The sequence below is a fragment of the Phyllobates terribilis genome, unplaced genomic scaffold, assembly GCF_046119375.1.
Source record: "Phyllobates terribilis strain yellow unplaced genomic scaffold, ASM4611937v1 Scaffold_157__1_contigs__length_4398786, whole genome shotgun sequence".
Taxonomy (NCBI): Eukaryota; Metazoa; Chordata; class Amphibia; order Anura; family Dendrobatidae; genus Phyllobates; species Phyllobates terribilis.
Genome location: NW_027362917.1, coordinates 794,745 through 813,042, shown reverse-complemented (window position 1 = coordinate 813,042; position 18,298 = coordinate 794,745). Strand labels below are relative to the sequence as shown.

Below are 18,298 nucleotides of genomic sequence, written 5' to 3'. Positions count from 1 at the left end.
TTTCATTTTTAAAATTTTATTCTTACTTATTTTCTTATTTTTCCATTTTTCATTTTTAATTCTCAATTTTTGATTTTAATTCAGTTCAATATTTCAATTGAGAAAACACATTAATATTTAATGGAGTAATGTCAAGTACAAGAATATTGCTTCATCAAATATAATGATGATATGAATTAATATAAGAAAAATGTTTACATTTTCTGAGTAAACACAACAATTCATTCATTCATTCATACATTCATATATTTATTCATTTTAGTTCAGGAGTATACATTCTTTGGTATTATTGGTTTAATAAAGATATAAACACTTGTTTCAAAACACACTGACACCTATGGGTTGGAAAAGGTAATTACACCTATGACATAAAAATATTTTATCACATGGAGAACTTGATAGTAATTCAATCTATTATTGTTTATTATTCCAAACATAATTTATTTTAATATTTTGATAATAATTAGATGGATATTATTGATTGCTATGGTACGCTGTGATATTATAGGTTAGGAAAAATTGCCAGATTTGGTATCAGATTAGGGAATGAAGACTTCAATCAAGACATCGCAATTATGAATTCTATCTTAATAAAGACTTTTCATATTTATAAATCAAAGAGACTCTCAAAGGTTACAAGAAGAAGCAACCGATATTCGGACGTCTCAGAAGGTAACAGGTGTGAATGCTGAGTGATCATAGACTGTGTCAGATACAATTCACACCACTGATCACCGGGACGGCAGAGGACGATGATCCTATATGAACTGTGTTGTGTTCAAGTTTCATCACGTTCCAGTGGTTTCCTATCACCTGTAACGCTTCAATGAAAGCTGGTGAGCAGGTAATACCTGGCATATGTGTCCTGTATATAAAGGACTGAGTACTGGTTATGGTGCTATATAAAGCAGGGAATTGTCAAGTTAACCCTTGCTTTACTGACCAAAGACGTCACATCTGTTCCAAAAGTGACACGAGACCAGTGCGGACGACACGGAAGATTCCAGAACGATCCAACGTAAGTCCAGGTGACATCGCACAGATATTAAAGCTACATTTCATCCATGGACTTTGTTTTCTTATCATCTGACACACATGATCTTTCTAATAAACAGTACAGTTTATGGACTGAACAATAATGTATACAATTATGGACTGTACAATATCTACACGCTGTCATTTATTTCAAAGGAGTTTTCATCTAAAGACTGTGTTATAAAAGAACCAAGAAGAAGACGAGACGACGACCCGATGACATCAGACGATGACGATTGAACCCGCGATTGCTTCTAGATATAGGGAAGTATAATTATACATATTAAATGAATATTAGTCACGGCTTACCATAACATGAATTCACATCATTATATAACAATAATCCGATGATGAGATTATTATTACTATTATTATTATTATGGAAATTTAATGATATTGCCAAGGAAGAAGGAAAGAAAAAATGATTGTTATCCTAATGATAAACCTGTCTTCTTTTGAGGATTTTTCAGTCCTTTTTATCCTCAAAAAGGGGGGAATGTTAAATAATTAATAATCGATAATCATTTTTCTTAAATCTGAGTCCTATGCCTCAGCCATCGTGTCTAGTTGACATGCGCTATTTGTGTGTGTATTTTTGGTTCACTACCATATGTAGAACAGGTGTGCCATACGACTGGCTATAAAAGCCCATGGTACAGAAAGGGGGGGCTCTCTTGCTCTTCCCACCCCACAAGACACAGAAGAAGAATCTTCATGCTGAGAAGCAGATGACATGTAGGCCTGGACACGTGCTGGACAAAGACATGATTTACCAGCCAGGATCCAAGGAAAGATGGGTGAATCTCAACAATTAAGCTAATTATGGACAAATGGACAATTACTTTATAACTAATTATTGTATGTACCTGCTGCAATCTGATTCTATTTAATGGACAATCCAAGAATAAATAGATACATTTTTTTTATAAGAATATCGTGATATTGATACATTGCGAAGTCCTCAGTAGAAAAAAATAATACAGAAAGAGTATTATTTTACAGTGTTACAGGGGCCCACTGAGACCCTTTCGCCCAGGGCCCACGAAAGCCTGGAGCCGGCCCTGGTTGAAAGCAGTGATGGAGGAGGGAGCATCATGTGACACTCCCTCTCCCATCATTCCTCCTCTGCGTCTGACGCAGCGGCATGATGACGCGCCACGCTGTGCCAGACAGTGGAGCTGGCAGCTGCTGAGGTGATCAGCTGCAGAGACTGAAGCAGCGGGGAACGAGGAGCGGTAAGTATGTATTTATTTATTTATTTATTTTTAAATCAGTATGTCCTGATAATACTGGAGGACTGGGGCTGCATTTTACCCTATGGTGGGGGACCGCATTTTACTCTTTGGGGGGCTGCACTATACTGCGTACAGGACCATGGGGAGTGCATTATACTGTGTGCAGGACCATGGCGAGTGCATTATACTGTGTGGAGGACCATGGGGTGTGCATTATACTGTGTGGAGGACCATAGGGTGTGCATTATACTGTGTGGGGGACCATAGGGAGTACGTTATACTGTGTGGATGACCATAGGGAGTGCATTATACTGTGTGGAAGACCATAGGGAGTGAACTATACTGCGTGGAAGACCATAGGGAGTTCATTATACTGCGTGGAGGACCATAGGGAGTGCATTTTACTGTATGGAGGACCATAGGGAGTGCATTATACTTAGTGGAAGACCATAGGGAGTGCAATGTACTGTGTGGAGAACCATAGGGAGTTCATTATACTGTGTGGAGAACCATAGGGAGTTCATTATACTGTGTGGAGGACCTTAGGGAGTGCATTATACTGTGTGGAGGACCTTAGGGAGTGCATTAATCTGCGTGGAGGACCATGGCGAGTGTCTTATACTGTGTGGAGGACCATGGCGAGAGTCTTACACTGTGTGGAGGACCATGGTGAGGATCTTACACTGTGTGCACTTTCTGCTGCTCACGGCACTTTACTAAAACTGTGGATGGATGTTAGGAGAAATAACCATATCAAACCCACTAAAATGTAACGCTAATTCCCAGGTGCCGGTACGTGTGATCCTGATGCGGCACACTGTTGCCACACGTGTGACAAACAGGGACACACGGGACACGGATATCTCTGGTACCGTTTTTTCCTTTCCGGTACTGGAAATATATGGACGTGTGAAACCGGCTTTATAGGGAGTCTGGCCGACTCTGACAGCGGCTCACCGCTCCTGCAGCTGCACGATCTCGCGACCTAAACACAACAAGGTAAAGGATTGAACTTTATAAAGACACAACGATCAATGACAATGATGTAAATAATTTATCACTTTTTATTAATTCTTCAATACCTTCAATATTTGTCACAGTTGTTAATAGTAAACTAAAATGTTCTATGGAGAAAAAAAAGACAAATGAGGAATAAACCTACACATTATTTCCCATATGACGGAGTATATCTTTTGGGTGTGTTCACAATTGGCTGTTTTTCTGCGGCAATAACACTGCACTTTAAAGTACGAGCTTAGTGTATGAGATTTCTGAAGTCTCATTCACATGCTGCGTTTCTTTTCTAGTGTTTTGTATTCTGCAGCTTGTCAATCCTTTTAGGGCCATTGCAGCGTTTTTCACCAATTCAAATGAATGGGATAAAAAACAATTAAAAACACAGCAAAAACGTGCGTATTTTACTCAGTGTTTTTCCTGCCACCAGTTTGGTTTTTGTTGAACAAAAAATGCTGCAAAAATGCAGCGTGTGAACATACCCTTATACTGGTTGTGTTCTAACTGGAAATAAAAGAGAACGGTCATGATAACATGGAGATGGATTTTATTCTATGGAGTTTCCACTGTACACATTGCTCGGCAGCATCTGTTTGTGCAGAGTCGCCTCATGAAGATTCTATCACAAGATTCCATCATGACATCACTGGTGATGCTCGCCCATTATGACATCACAGCTCACAGTCACTACTTCTACAATGTACACAGGGTAGTGGGTGCCATTTTGGCTCCATAGCTAGTTACTGAGCGCACTTACAGTTTCTCACTATGGCCGGATTTTTTCTGGATAATTTTCAGGTACAAGCACTATGGGGTATTCTTATCAACAATCGCCCTAACATTGTGCTTCTACCACCCGATGGCGTCCTCAGCTTCACTCACCGGCTGGTGGTGCAGCTAGTAAGGAACTGCCTGACCAAACACCAACAAGGTCATCTCACCTCAGAGTATGTGACGGATTTACTCCATAACATCAGGACATTACTGCAGCAGGTAAATAGCGGACGCTCCGCACAAAACTTCTCCATATAGATAACTAGCTATTGAACCCGTTCTACGCCCTGGTGACAAGCATTTTTATTGGTACAATTTCGGCACCATTTTTTTAAAGACACTGTGTCTGCGAATTCACACATAGAGTTTCTTCAATAAAATGCAGCTGGATAGCGTAGTATGCGCACACGCAAACCCCCATAGCCTCCCCACGTCCAGCAGGAGACCCCCATACCCTCCCCACGTCCAGCAGGAGAACCCCATAACCTCCCCACCTCCAGCAGGAGACCCCCATAGCCCCCCCACCTCCAACAGGAGACCCCCATAGCCTCCCCACGTCCAGCAGAAGACCCCCATAGCCTCCCTACGTCCAGCAGTAGACCCCCATAGCCTCCCTACGTCCAGCAGGAGACTCTCATAAACTCCCCACGTCCAGCAAGAGACCCCCATAGCCACCCCACATCCAGCAGGAGACCCTCATAGCCTCCCTACGTCCAGCAGGAGACCCCCATAGCCTCAATGCATCAAGCAGGAGACCCCTATAACCCCCCCAAGTCCAGCAGGAGACCCCTATAGCCTCCGCACGTCTAACAGGAGACCCCCATAGTCTCCCCTGGTCCAGCAGGAGACCCTCATAGCCTCCCCACGTCCAGCAGGAGACCCCCATAGCCTCCCCATGTCCATCAGGAGACCCCCATAGCCTAAACACGTCCAGCAGGAGACCCCCATAGCCTCCCCACCTCCAACAGGAGACCCCCCATAGCCTCCCCACGTCCAGCAGAAGACCCCCATACCCTCCCCATGTCCAGCAGGAGAACCCCATAACCTCCCCACCTCCAGCAGGAGACCCCCATAGCCCCCCACCTCCAACAGGAGACCCCCATAGCCTCCCCACATCCAGCAGAAGACCCCCATAGCCTCCCTGCATCCAGCAGGAGACCCCCATAGCCTCAATGCATAAAGCAGGAGACCCCTATAACCTATCCACGTCCAGCAGGAGACCCCTATAGCCTCCACACTTCTAGCAGGAGACCCCCATAGTCTCCCCCGGTCCAGCAGGAGACCCTCATAGCCTCCCCACATCCAGCAGGAGACCCCCATAGCCTCCCCACGTCCATCAGGAGACCCCCAGAGCCTCCACACATCCAGCAGGAGACCCCCATAGCCTCAATGCATCGAGCAGGAGACCCCTATAGCCTCCCCACGTCCAGCAGGAAACCCCCATAGCCTCCGCAGGTCTAGCAGGAGACCCCATAGCCTCCCGTGGTCCAGCAGGAGACCCTCATAACCTCCCCACATCCAGCAAGAGACCCCCATAGCCTCCCCACATCCAGCAGGAGACCCTCATAGCCTCAATGCATAGAGCAGGAGACCCCCATAGCCTCCCCATGTCCAGCAGGAGAACCCCATAGCCTCCCCACGTCCAGAAGGAGACCCCTTTAGCCTCCACACATCCCGCAGGAGACCCCATAGCCTCCCCATGTCCAGCAGGAGAACCTCATAGCCTCCGCACATCCAGCAGGAGACCCCCATAGCCTCCCCTGGTCCAGCAGGAGACCCTCATAGCCTTCCCACGTCCAGCAGGAGACCCCCATAGCCTCCACACATCCAGCAGGAGACCCCCATAACCTCCGCACATCCAGCAGGAGACCCCCATAGCCTCCCCACATCCAGCAGGACACCCCCATAGCCTCCATACATCCAGCAGGAGACCCCCATAGCCTCCGCATGTCCAGCAGGAGACCCGCATAGCCTCCCCACCTCCAGCAGGAGACCCCCATAGCCTCCATACATCCAGCAGGAGACCCCATAGCCTCCACACGTCCAGCAGGAGACCCCCATAGCCTCCGCACGTCCAGCAGGAGACCCCCATAGCCTCCTCACGTCCAGCAGGAGACCCCCATATCCTCTGCATGTCCAGCAGGAGACTCCCATAGCCTCTGCACGTCCAGCAGGAGACTCCCATAGACTTCTCACGTCCAGCAGGAGACCCTCATAGCCTCCACACGTCCAGCAGGAGACCCCCATAGCCTCAATTCATTGAGCAAGATACCGCATAACCTCCCCATGTACAGCAGTAGAACCCCATAAACTCCTCATGTCCAGCAGGAGACCCCCATAGCCTCCCCACATCCAGTAGGAGACTCCTATAGCCTCCCCACGTCCAGCAGGAGACCCCATAGCCTCTGCACGTCGAGCAGCAGACCCCCATAGACTCCCCACGTCCAGCAGGAGACCTCCATAGCCTCCACCCCTCCAGCAGGAGACCCCCTTAGCATCTGCATGTCCAGCAGGAGACCCCGATAGCCTCCCCACGTCCAGCAGAAGACCCCCATAGCATTTGCACGTCTAGCAGGAGACCCCCATAGCCTTCCCCGGTCCAGCAGGAGACCCTCAAAGCCTCCCCACGTCCAGCAGGAGACCCCCATAGCCTCCCCACGTCCAGCAGGAAACCCCCATAGCCTCTGCACGTCCAGCAGGAGACTCCCATAGACTCCCCATGTCCAGCAAGAGACCCCCATAACCACCCCACATCCAGCAGGAGACCCTCATAGCCTCAACGCATCGAGCAGGAGATCCCCCATGGCCTCCCTACGTCCAGCAGGAGACCCCCATAGCCTCCGCACGTCCTGCAGGAGACCCCCATAGCCTCTGCATGTCCAGCAGGAGACCCCCATAGCCTCCGCACGTCCAGCAGGAGACCCCCATAGCCTCCGCATGTCCAGCATGAGACCGCCATAGCCTCCTCACGTCCAGCAGGAGACCCCTATAGCCTCTGCATGTCCAGCAGGAGACCCCCATAGCCTCTGCATGTCCAGCAGGAGACCCCCATAGCCTCCGCACATCCAGAAGGAGACCCCCATAGCCTCCCCACATCCAGCAGGAGACCCCCATTGCCTCCCCACGTCCAGCAGGAGACCTCCATACCGGGGCGTACATAGGAATCATGGGGCCCCATAGCAGAAGCGCTAAATGGAGCCCCTCCAAAAAAGTGAAAATTGTCGGGGGTCAAGGAAGAGCATATCTCATAACTTTCCAGCCTTTACACAGTAATTTTTCTCCTGCTGAAGTCCTAGATTCCTCTTTTATTTCCCCATAAGGTATGATGCCAACAACAGTGCCCCCCCTAAACACAGTATGTTACCCCCATGGTGAATTCCTCCACATGCACAGTATAATGACTCTACCGTACCCCACCTCAACTCTCAAGGCAAAGTATGGTGACTCCAACACAGTATGATCCCTCAACTGTGACCCCCACACAGCCCTCCTTGTAGTATAATGGCCCCACACCTCTCCACACAGTATAATGCACTCGCCATGGTCCTCCACACAGTATAATGCACTCGCCATGGTCCTCCACACAGTATAATGCACTCCCTATGGTCCTCCACGCAGTATAATGCACTCCCTATGGTCCTCCACACAGTATAATGCACTCCCTATGGTCCTCCACACAGTATAATGCACTCCCTATGGTCCTCCACACAGTATAAGACATTCTTCATACAGAATACTGGCCCCCATATAGTCCTCTCCATACAGTATACTGGCCTGCATATAGTCCTCCATACAGTGTACTGGCCCCCATATAGTCCTCCATACAGTATACCGGCCTCCTTATAGTCCTCTATAGAGAATACTGGCCTCATATAGTCCTCCACACAGTGTATGGGTCCCAATATAGCCCTCCATACAGTGTATTGGCCCCCATATAGTCCTCCATACAGTATACTGGCCCCCATATAGTCCTCCATACAGAATACTGGCCCCCATAGAGAATACTGGCCCCCATATAGTCCTCCATACAGTGTACTGGCCCCCATATAGTCCTCAATACAGTATACTGGCCCTCATATAGTCCTCCACGCAGTGTATGGGCCCCCATATAGTCCTCCCTACAGAATACTGGCCCCCATATAGTCATCCATACAGTATACTGCCCCTCATATAGTCCTCCACACAGTGTATGGGCCCCCATATAGTCCTCCATACAGAATACTGGCCCCCATATAGTGCTCCATACAGTGTACGAGCCCTTATATAGTGTATGGGCCCCAGGCCTCCATACATTAAAAAAAAAAAAAAAATGACATACTCACCTCACCTGCTGCCGCTGCTCTGCTCCGGACTCCTCAGCGTCGCTGTCTTCCCGCTCTGCACTGTGACTGCTCAGCAGAGGGTGTGGTGGAAAGACGTCATCCCACCCTCTAACCTGAGACGTCACAGCACAGGACGCGGAAGACACCGGAGCTGCGGAGGCACGGGGAGAGGTAAGTATTGTGCCGGGGCCCTGAGCGGAGTGGGGCCCCCTGCCTGCTCAGGGACCTGGCACTTGCCCGGGTGCTAACGCCGGGCCTGGGAGCGGAGCCTGTTGCAAGGGCCCCGATGCGGGGCATACACGGTGCAGGCGACTGCTATGGGCCCCCCTCCCCGGCTCACGGGCCCCATAGCAGTGGCGTGGCCTGCCGCCATTGGCGGTACGCCACTGCCTCCATAGCCTCCCCACTTTTAGCAGGAGACCCCCCATAGCCATGATGAAATGACGCATACCTCTATTTCTGGCACCACACTCCTCCTCCATCCCCGTCCTCCTCCCGGTGTGGATGTGTTCGTACAGTGCGCTTGCGCAGTCTATAGAGGCTTCGGAAAGAAGGACCCATCCCTGGTTATATTATAGATAATGGTGGGATAGAAGTTTCTTTCCTCCAATATAAAACACGATGAGTCCCCAGAGTTATTGTATCTGCAGAGAGGAGCAAATGTCACATACAATGGCGGCCTCCTCCATTGTGACCTTTCTCATCTCAAAATTTTCCTTTTTGTTTCTTTTCCTCTTTGTAGGCTGAAGAAAGATCTCAATATGGAGATTTGGCTTTTATTAAAGACCTGGCCGAAAAAGTCCTGTGTGTACTGGAGCGTCCGGCTCGCTCATTGGAACGCCTGGTAAGGAGCCGTCATCTTCTCTAGCACACGTCTGATTTGTACAGTTACAATTGGCTGCATCTGTAAATGCAGGTTTAGTCCTTCCTGATTTATCTATGTGATGATTTAGTGTAAGGTTCCACATGTTAATTATATATATTATATCTATCAGGAAACAGCAGAAGGCGACACCAAAGACGAGCAAAATCTAATCCCGGGACTGAACAGCGATCTGACTACAGGTAAGCCGATCACCCGACCTCCTACAAGAAATATCCAGATATTATAGAGAACAGGGAATAATCTTACATTTACTCTGTATATTCTGTGTAATGGGAACCTGTCAGCACATTTTTGCATATTGTGGTATGACTGTACTGGCCATTTCTCTGTAATAATTTTTTGCAGAAATCCAATGTCTCAGTCAAGGGAAATCTAATGTAGAAGCCGTATACAAATCAGCATGGAAGTGCACTGGGGGCGTGGAAGAAGAAATCCATACTGTGACACGCCCCCAGTGCACTTCCAGGATAATCTGCATATGGCTCCTACGCTTCAGCTCTCTTACCATCACTCACATGTACAGCGAGGGTGGGGGGGTCCTCATTCATGTGATGATTGGGGGAGTCCTTCATCATTTCCATTACGTTTATTCATGGATGCTCCGTACGTTCTCATATTTAGAATCCCTATATAATAAGTATTATTCCCATTTACAGACATCTTGTCATGTCTGAGTTATATTGTTGTAATATATATGTAGGATTAATATCGTCTAATACATTTTATTTCTTCATAATTTTTTCACTCTTTTAGAAACAACTGTGTTGGCGGATGCTGACAGTAGAATCTGTGAGATCCCGGAGATCCAAGAATCTGACGGTGTAAGTATCATGGAGAGAGATGTCGGTGTATCACCAGATTATGGGGTGTGAATGACACCTCCAGTATTGTCCCCCATATAACCATGGGATGTCTCTATTCTAAGAGGAGATGACAGAAGGGAGACGTTTTTGCATCTGGAGCTTTTTTCCAGCAGCTTCTATATCTTTATATAATTTCTTATTCTTTTATAGAGCGTGATCAAATCATTGACCCCGTCAAGACAGCCGCATAAGAGCGACTATGGGACATCCAAACTGATCAGCAGTGGAAGTTTTGGGTGAGTTTTCTGTTGGCATAATCCACATTTCTCAAGGTTCCCAATGACAATGCTCCAGACTCTGTGCTCTTCCCTTCAGTGTTATCATAGGGAAATTATATGATCTGTAGGAAAACAAACTATTAAGGAAAGGGATTAAAATAGAATAATATATTACACCTGCCTGTCCTAGACCCTCATCTGTTCTTACACTGCCACCCCCATCAGAGCTTCCCCCTCCTCCGCACCGGTCTGTTCTTTTCGGAATCCATTAGCGAACTGATAAGAGTAATTGGCAACACATGGTCAAGTGAGGGGGTGACACGAAATTTCATCAATGACATCTGCACCCCCCAACCTCCACCATGACCATGTGAGTCTACTCCCTGGTCTCAGCAATAAAGACTGGCACAGAGGACAAGTGGCTATAATGGGTTTCATTTTTTGTAACTCCTTCGCTCCCCTCCATTTATTATGTTGTTATGTCTTGGGGTATGCGGGAGCATAATTAACGTCATGTTATGGCAATTGGAGCACTTTTAATTTGGACCAACTTTTATTTGCACTGAATCGTATCTACTGGTCTAATGTAGTGAATCTGCCCAAGAATAATTTCAGTAGATTCTCTCACCTGTAATGTGACCTGGGTGAGGGCTCCGGCGGACGTGGCATTGTGGACACCTCCCATAGGTGATCTATGTAGTGATCTTTTATCAAATTCTAGACATGGATTTCCAGTGACGGACAGACTTCTAGCATTAAACATTAGTACAAAACATTATATAATGACTTCTATAGATGTTCTTGTAGTAAAGATTCATTCTAACCATTGATTCTCTTTCTCTCCAGTGCCGTCTACTTAGCGCACCATAAAGACTCACACCAGATCTTTGCTTTGAAGAAAATGTTCAAGCGAAACCTGAACACTCCAAAAAGAGTGGCATTGGCCTTTCTGGAGAGGGACATCCTAACATTCGCAGATTGTCCCTTCGTGGTCTCCATGCTCTGCTCCTTTCCAACAAAATCTCACCTGTGTATGGTCATGGAGTATGTAGGAGGTAGGACATGTATATTGTAGTATATTCAGCCCATGTCTGCTTACATCTTATCACTGCTCTTATAATTAGGATAATTAGGACAGTTACATCCTCACAGTGCGTTTACTGTAGGTTTTCTATTACCAAGATGCGTGGAAATTCATTGATCTGTGTGCAGCAGTGCTATGGTGCCAGTGAGTCAGATCGGGCCTGGCACCGCTCGGCACTGGGCCCCATTCCACCACCTGTCATCACAATTTCAGTGGTATTCACATTGTCAGAATATGAATACCGATGAAAACAATGGTGGATCAGGGAGCCAAAGGTCCTAAATCCACCATTCAGCCTCCGCAGATGGGTCCGAGACTCCGTGTACTGCAGGTTCTTCGATGTCGCCACAATATTGCATCTGTAGTGTGGAGTCTCAGTACTTACACTGCACAGGTGGGGCTGGTGGGGGCCATAACACTGAGTGATGGGGCAGGTGGAGACCATATGCTGAGTAGTAGGGCTGGTTGGGGCCATAATACTGAGTGGTGAGGCTGGTGGGGGCTATAACACTAAGTAGTGGTGGGGGCCATAATACTGAGAGGTAGGGCTGGTGGGGGCTATAGTACTGAATGGTGGGGCTGGTGGGTGCCTTACTACTAAGTGGTGGGGCTGGTGGGGGCCATAACACTGAGTGGTGGGGCTAATAAGGGCCATAATTCTGAGTAGTGGGGTTGGTGAGAGCGATAATACTGAGTGTTGATACTGGTGGGGGCCATAATACTGAGAGGTGGGGCTGGTGGAGGTGGTAGTACTGAGTGGTGGGTGCCTTACTACTAAGTGGTGGGGCTGGTAGGGGCCGTAACAATGAGTGGTGGGGCTGGTGAGGGCCATAATACTGAGTGTTGAGGCTGGTGGGGGCCATAATACTGAGAAGTGGGGCTATTGTGTGCCTTACTACTAAGTGGAGGGACTGTTGGGGGCAATAACACTGAGTGGTGGGGCTGCTGAGGGCCATAATACTGAGTGGTGGGGCTGGTGAGAGCAATTATACTTAGTTGTTGGGCTGGTGGGGGCATAATACTGAGTTGCGAGATTGGTGGAAGCCATAATACTGAGAATTGAGGGTTGTGGGTACCATAATACTGAATGGTGTGCCGTGTGAGGGGCTATAGGGGACTGTGAATGCCGCTATATTGAGTTGGTGACTGTACATGCCCCTACACCCCCTGGGGGTCCTCATATTGAATGGTGTGCAGTGGGGGTCCTTATTCTGTGTGGGGATCCTAATTCTGTTTGATTGGCTTTGGGGGCCATCATACTGAGTGGGCAGTGGTGGAGACCATTATATTGTCTGAGGGGCTATGGGGGCCATTATATTAAGTAGGGGGGGCTGTGGGCGCCATTATACTGAGTAGGGGGCTGTGACTGGCCTCATACTGAGTGGGGACATTATAGACAGGCGCTACATTATATCTGTAAGGTGAAACTGGATTAAGATTTCACTGTGGGGATATCTAACTCAGTCTGTGGGTGGGGGCATTTTTGGGAGCATCATATGCTAAAATGGCTATAAAAGGTGTATTGCTGTTGAGAACATCGATTGACTTCAGTAAGGGTTTTTTTTGAAGGGGCGTGCAGTTAGAACTTTTGCTATGGGGCCCTGAGATTTCTCTGTCCGCCACTGTCTGTGTGATCTCCCTGTAAGTCCGCACTGAGCATGTCAGTATCTCCAGCTGTAGACGAGATGTGACATCACTTTATGTTATTAGTTACATGGAGGACATTTCTCCATCGATTCAGACTAATATTATGTGCACTATACATTATATCTGTTTATATTCTCTCCTATCCCAATGTCTCCGCTCACTTCCCATTATACATCATGGTGATCTGCTGTATAAACCACTCACCGGTCATATTTCCTTTCTTCTATAGGTGGTGACTGTGAGACCCTCCTAAGCACCAGGGGTCCTCTATCTGTCCCCTTGGCCCGCTTATACTTTGGAGAAGCGGTTCTTGCTGTGGAATACCTCCATAGCTACGGTGTGGTGCACAGAGACCTGAAGCCGGATAAGTAAGTGCCCCTCGTAGTATAATAAAGGGGGGAAGTTATCATTTATTATCATACGGTCTGTGAGGCTAAAACCATCTTCTCTTCCACAGCCTCCTGATTACATCTGCTGGACACATAAAAGTTACCGATTTTGGGATTTCAAAAGTTGGTGTCATGATACCAAAAACCAACACCTACAAGGAATTAGCGGAGGACATCACCAGGGAGTTCCTGGACCGTGAGGTGGGTAACACTTACAGGAATTTAGCTTGTTCTTTACAAATCTCCAAGGACCAAAGCAAAGAAAGACCTTAAATATAACTTTTAATAGATACATTTAAAAGCACCCATATCAATATATAAAGAGAAAATCCATAAAATGTGGCGGCAGCAGTATTCTCCGATCGGGGTGTATTTATCTCCCGCGTCTGTCCACTGACTCATTGTGGCTATCTCCTAATATGATCCCCTGATGAACCCCAAATTAGGAGGGGGAGAAACGTGTTGGGACAATTTACAGATAAGTCCTCTGGTTACTGCTGACTAAAATGCTTTTTTGTAATTCGCACACTGGATAATGCTCTGTCCCAACATTTGGACGTGTCCTGTGTAGATCAGTCCTGATTATAGATTAGCCAGGGGGATTTTGAGGTTGTCTATATGTACCGTCTGTCCTAGACTATTATCTTCATGCTCAATGTCATTATATAGGTGACTTGTTACTACTTTGGACATATTTATGTTCCTATGTTTACCGTTAATTGAGCACACGTGCTTTTATAATATTGTTCTTGTTGCCCGTAATTGCCAGCACTAATGTACTTTATGTATCTATAATAGGCTTCTGAATGATGGTTTATATATCATACTGAATTGTGTATAGATTGGTGCATTTGATATCCTATCTGTACTAGTGGAACTACATTATATCAGCTTCCCTGTTTCCATATAATTGATACATTGAATATTGCCTTTTTTTCATTCAGCATGTTAGCAGCGACATGACTGTCTGCCTTTCATCATTATCTGTATATGTGTATGTCTGTCTAGGGGTGGATAGCGTCACGGAGGGAGTGCCGATGTGGAGGGGGGCGCCAAACCGATTAGCTAAGGTGTCAACCTCCACTGGCATGCGGGATCTCAGCCCATTTGGGATCTCTAGGGCAAGCCTGCATGTCAATTATCCTACGTTTATCCCACTACCCATATATTGTACATTTTATGCATTTTGTCTTCATATATTGATATGGGTGCTTTTAAATGTAGCTATTAAAGATTCTATTTTAAGGGGTTTTCTTTGTTTTGCTTTGGTATTTGGTTAACTAATATACCCCATCTGTTCACCTTGCCTTTGGCATATGTTTTTTTTTCTTTACAAATCTCATCACACTATTGTGTCTTCTCTACATTCTTCATTTCTAGAGAATGTTTCCATTGATATTTTATCTTTTGTCATTGTGTTTTTATGGCGAGAAAGTGTTATAATAACCATTTTATCATTTTCATCTTTATCTTCTGTTGTTTTCCAGTTATGTGGCACCCCATATTACATCGCCCCAGAGGTCATCCTCAAAGAAGGCTATGGAAGACCTGTTGACTGGTGGTCAATGGAGATAATCCTACATAAATTTCTCACGGGATCTGTACCATTTGATGGAGATTCTGTAGCTGAGCTTTATGACAGGATTGTCATTGGTAAGTGGAATGATCCGACCATTGCTTTGATCAGTTACATTGGTTTAGGTGTTTACTTTGCTTTAGCTTACAGTCCAGTAAAGAGATTTTATTTTCTGTATAACAGGTGACATAATTTGGGATTGTAATTCCGCTCCTACTCCCAATGCACAGAACCTGATTACTGAGCTGCTCAGAACAAATCCTGCAGATAGACTTGGGACAGGTAAGAGATATAATACTATTCATATTAGTATTAATATTCACCTATCACACTTATCACTCATGTCCTTGAGGATCAACACTTCTCTATCAGATTGTCCATTTCTAGTTCTCCACACTATGACTTTCAGTCTTCTTCCTTCATGTTGACTCAGTTATGTCATTAATTCAGATTAAGTTAAACTGTTCAGATGTGAAGCAATCTCTGACAATGTCCACATCACTTTTGTTTTGTTCTTTTTCCAGGAGGATCACTTGAGATCAAGAGTCATCCATTCCTGAGTGACTTAGATTTTAACAACCTTCTAAGTCAGAAGCCAGAGTACATTCCTCAGCTTGCCTCAGATGTGGACAACAGCTTATTTATCGGTAAGTAGAAGAAGACATCATCTAGACTAAGCGGCTGTTTGTCTTGTCTTCCATAAAATGTAATAATCAGTACCCACTAATATTGTGATAAATGACGCCTGTTTTATACTAACAACCTCTAATAATACTTCATTACTTTTGTAGATCACTCTGAAATAGACCATTCGGTCTCAGAGGATGAGGAGGGTACAAGTGAGAACAATGAGAACCTTGACTTCCAAAATTTTACATCATCTTCTGAAAGGCTTTCTAAAGTAAGTACCGTATGTGATCAATAAATCCAAAATATGTGAAACAAAAAAGACCTCTAAAAGTAAAAAAAAGTATTTCATATCTTGTTTTTGTCCATGTTTAGCTCTGTACCATCACTACCAGAACGATGAATGATGAGGACCAGAAGTCTCCTCCAGAGTGTACGCCAGCAACCAATACAAATATCTCAGAAATGTGAGTAGATTATGGGGTCATTAATGGGAGTTCCAGGCGGATATATATGCACAACACATAATATAGGACATAAATACCATAATATCAAATTCAGCCTCAATGATTAGCGGTCATTGTGCTTTTGGCTTCAGAAACCGTTGGTGATAATAGCCCATAATTGCAGCCATTCACGCGTATTAGAGCTGCCCATACTGTAGGAGAGATGTAGTATTACATGCCAGCCATTATTGCTAGTTGTTTTTCGCTCTGATCCATAGAAGGTAGATTGGAGCATAAAACCTTCCTCACTATGACAGTCATATGTCCTATTAGGCCCTCTAGTCGGTGTTCTTCTAGTGAGACCACCCCTTTTATTCTGCATTGACTTGTGATTTACATGTTTTTCTTAAATCATAGAATGGGAGAGTTGGAAGTTACCTCCTGGGTCTTCTGGTCCGACCCCCTGATTCTTCCTGACAGGCAGAAAGAATCGCTTTCTGAATCTGATAGCGACAATGCTATAAACAGCTTGCCCTCCTCGTCCCCATCATCAGGTATGTATGTACAGCATCAAAAGGTGAATGTTGACTTCAAGGCTCAAATATTTGGTTTTTCTGTATTAGGTCTCCTATGTTGTCCAGGTTTCATGGATCCCAATTATATTTTCCATGGGCCCATACTGTATTTCTCTTTCCTTAATTTTATCCAGGAATTGTTTTCATGGATTCTGTAAAATACGTTTTAGCATCCAGGAACTCACTTCAATATAAGAAGACATCGTCTCCTATAGTAGAATATCGCTCATTAGTGATGCACCACGTGGCGGCACACAGGGCGCTTACTGCTCCATATCAGTGATACATCTAATGCCCCTCAGATTAGGTCATGAACGGTATATAGGACTTATTCTGCCCTATAATAATGCAATGCCAGATTATCAGGACTATAGGGGACAGGACTAGAACAATTCTTCTATATACAGTACACAAAGCAGATCCTATAAGAATATTTCTTTACTGAGTTTTTTTACTTTCTCATCAGAATTTACAACTGAAGAGGAAAGAAAATCTGAAATGAATCTGAGTATAGACCAACAAAACTCAGAAAATGGGAAAAAGGGGAAAAAGAGACGAGGTAAGTGTGAGAATCATCTCCATGTTGTGTGATGTTAGTGATGAGAATAAGTCATGGGGAGCAGATGTCATCTGTCAGTGATGGGATTGTCACATGTATGATGGCTGACAATGACCCCGGACATCTGTGTGAATAAGATTCCTCTGCTGTCCGGCCGGCCACACTGACCGCACAGTAGTATCATGTAATATGGAGTCCCATCACTTACATTGTATGTATTTCTCTTCTCTTAGGTTCCATCTTCCGCCGGATCTTATCATCCTGCCGGCGTGGATTATCTAGGGCTGCTCGCGCATTTGCATGCTGTCGCTGTTGCCCAAGTGTCATCTAAAAGACGGAAAAGCTCCGCATCTAGCGGAGTACAGCCGATCCACCATCACTGCTGGACCTGTAAAGAAGGACCTTCACCATCTACCTGTGGCCTTCTAACTGTAACATCTCTACCCGGACTTGTTTCGGTAATGCCTCTGTCACCAGGCTCCGCTCTATCCATACTGCTCGCCTGACTTGGCTTTTTTTTACTGATCACCTGGTATCTGATCCGGATTTCTTCCTGACTATGATTTTGTCTACTGATTCTGTCCCTGATTTTGTTCATCCCTTATCCTTCTACCCTATCCCTAATAAAAAAAAAAAACAACTTCTATATTTATTGAGATTTTCTTATATCTATCAAACTTCACTCTGCATTCTGCTAAGCGATAAAAAATACATATTAACACTTCTGCTTTTAAGAGCATTTTAATATATATATATATATATATATATATGTATATGTATATGTATATATATATATATATATAGAGAGATAAGGCTGGAATGGGATGAAAAATGAAAAAGCACGCCTGTCACACAAACCCCACCAGCCCACATACCAAATCACCGCCCCCCTCATCCCATTGAGGCACAATGAAAAGTTCAGCACATTTTGCTTTCTTGTTCATGCCCCTCACCACTCCATTATAGGGGATGTTTATTAAGCCACGTGTGAATGGAGCTGCAATGCGAATGATCGACTACCGCTCCATTCACCCAGAGCTCTTCAGAT

General features: G+C 45.6%; 1 protein-coding gene across 1 annotated transcript; it reads left to right on the top strand.

The window, feature by feature from the left end:
* Positions 1 to 3,002: 3,002 nt before the first annotated feature.
* On the top strand, positions 3,003 to 17,829 carry LOC141207014 (microtubule-associated serine/threonine-protein kinase 3-like). Its single transcript, XM_073664367.1, has 15 exons — positions 3,003 to 3,062; positions 9,376 to 9,445; positions 10,020 to 10,087; positions 10,280 to 10,365; positions 11,194 to 11,402; positions 13,308 to 13,446; positions 13,536 to 13,668; positions 14,955 to 15,120; positions 15,227 to 15,325; positions 15,568 to 15,690; positions 15,835 to 15,944; positions 16,046 to 16,137; positions 16,534 to 16,670; positions 17,158 to 17,250; positions 17,484 to 17,829. Exons 1-15 carry the CDS (start codon positions 3,003 to 3,005, stop codon positions 17,579 to 17,581), a joined length of 1,683 nt encoding a protein of 560 aa, XP_073520468.1. The 3' UTR covers positions 17,582 to 17,829.
* Positions 17,830 to 18,298: the final 469 nt, after the last annotated feature.

Coding starts and splice junctions, on each gene's coding strand:
- LOC141207014 (XM_073664367.1), top strand. CDS start 3,003: ATGTTAGGAGAAATAACCATATCAAACCCACTAAAATGTAACGCTAAT. Junction 15,121..15,226: donor TTATGACAGGATTGTCATTG/GTAAGTGGAATG, acceptor TCTGTATAACAG/GTGACATAATTTGGGATTGT. Junction 15,326..15,567: donor TGCAGATAGACTTGGGACAG/GTAAGAGATATA, acceptor TTCTTTTTCCAG/GAGGATCACTTGAGATCAAG.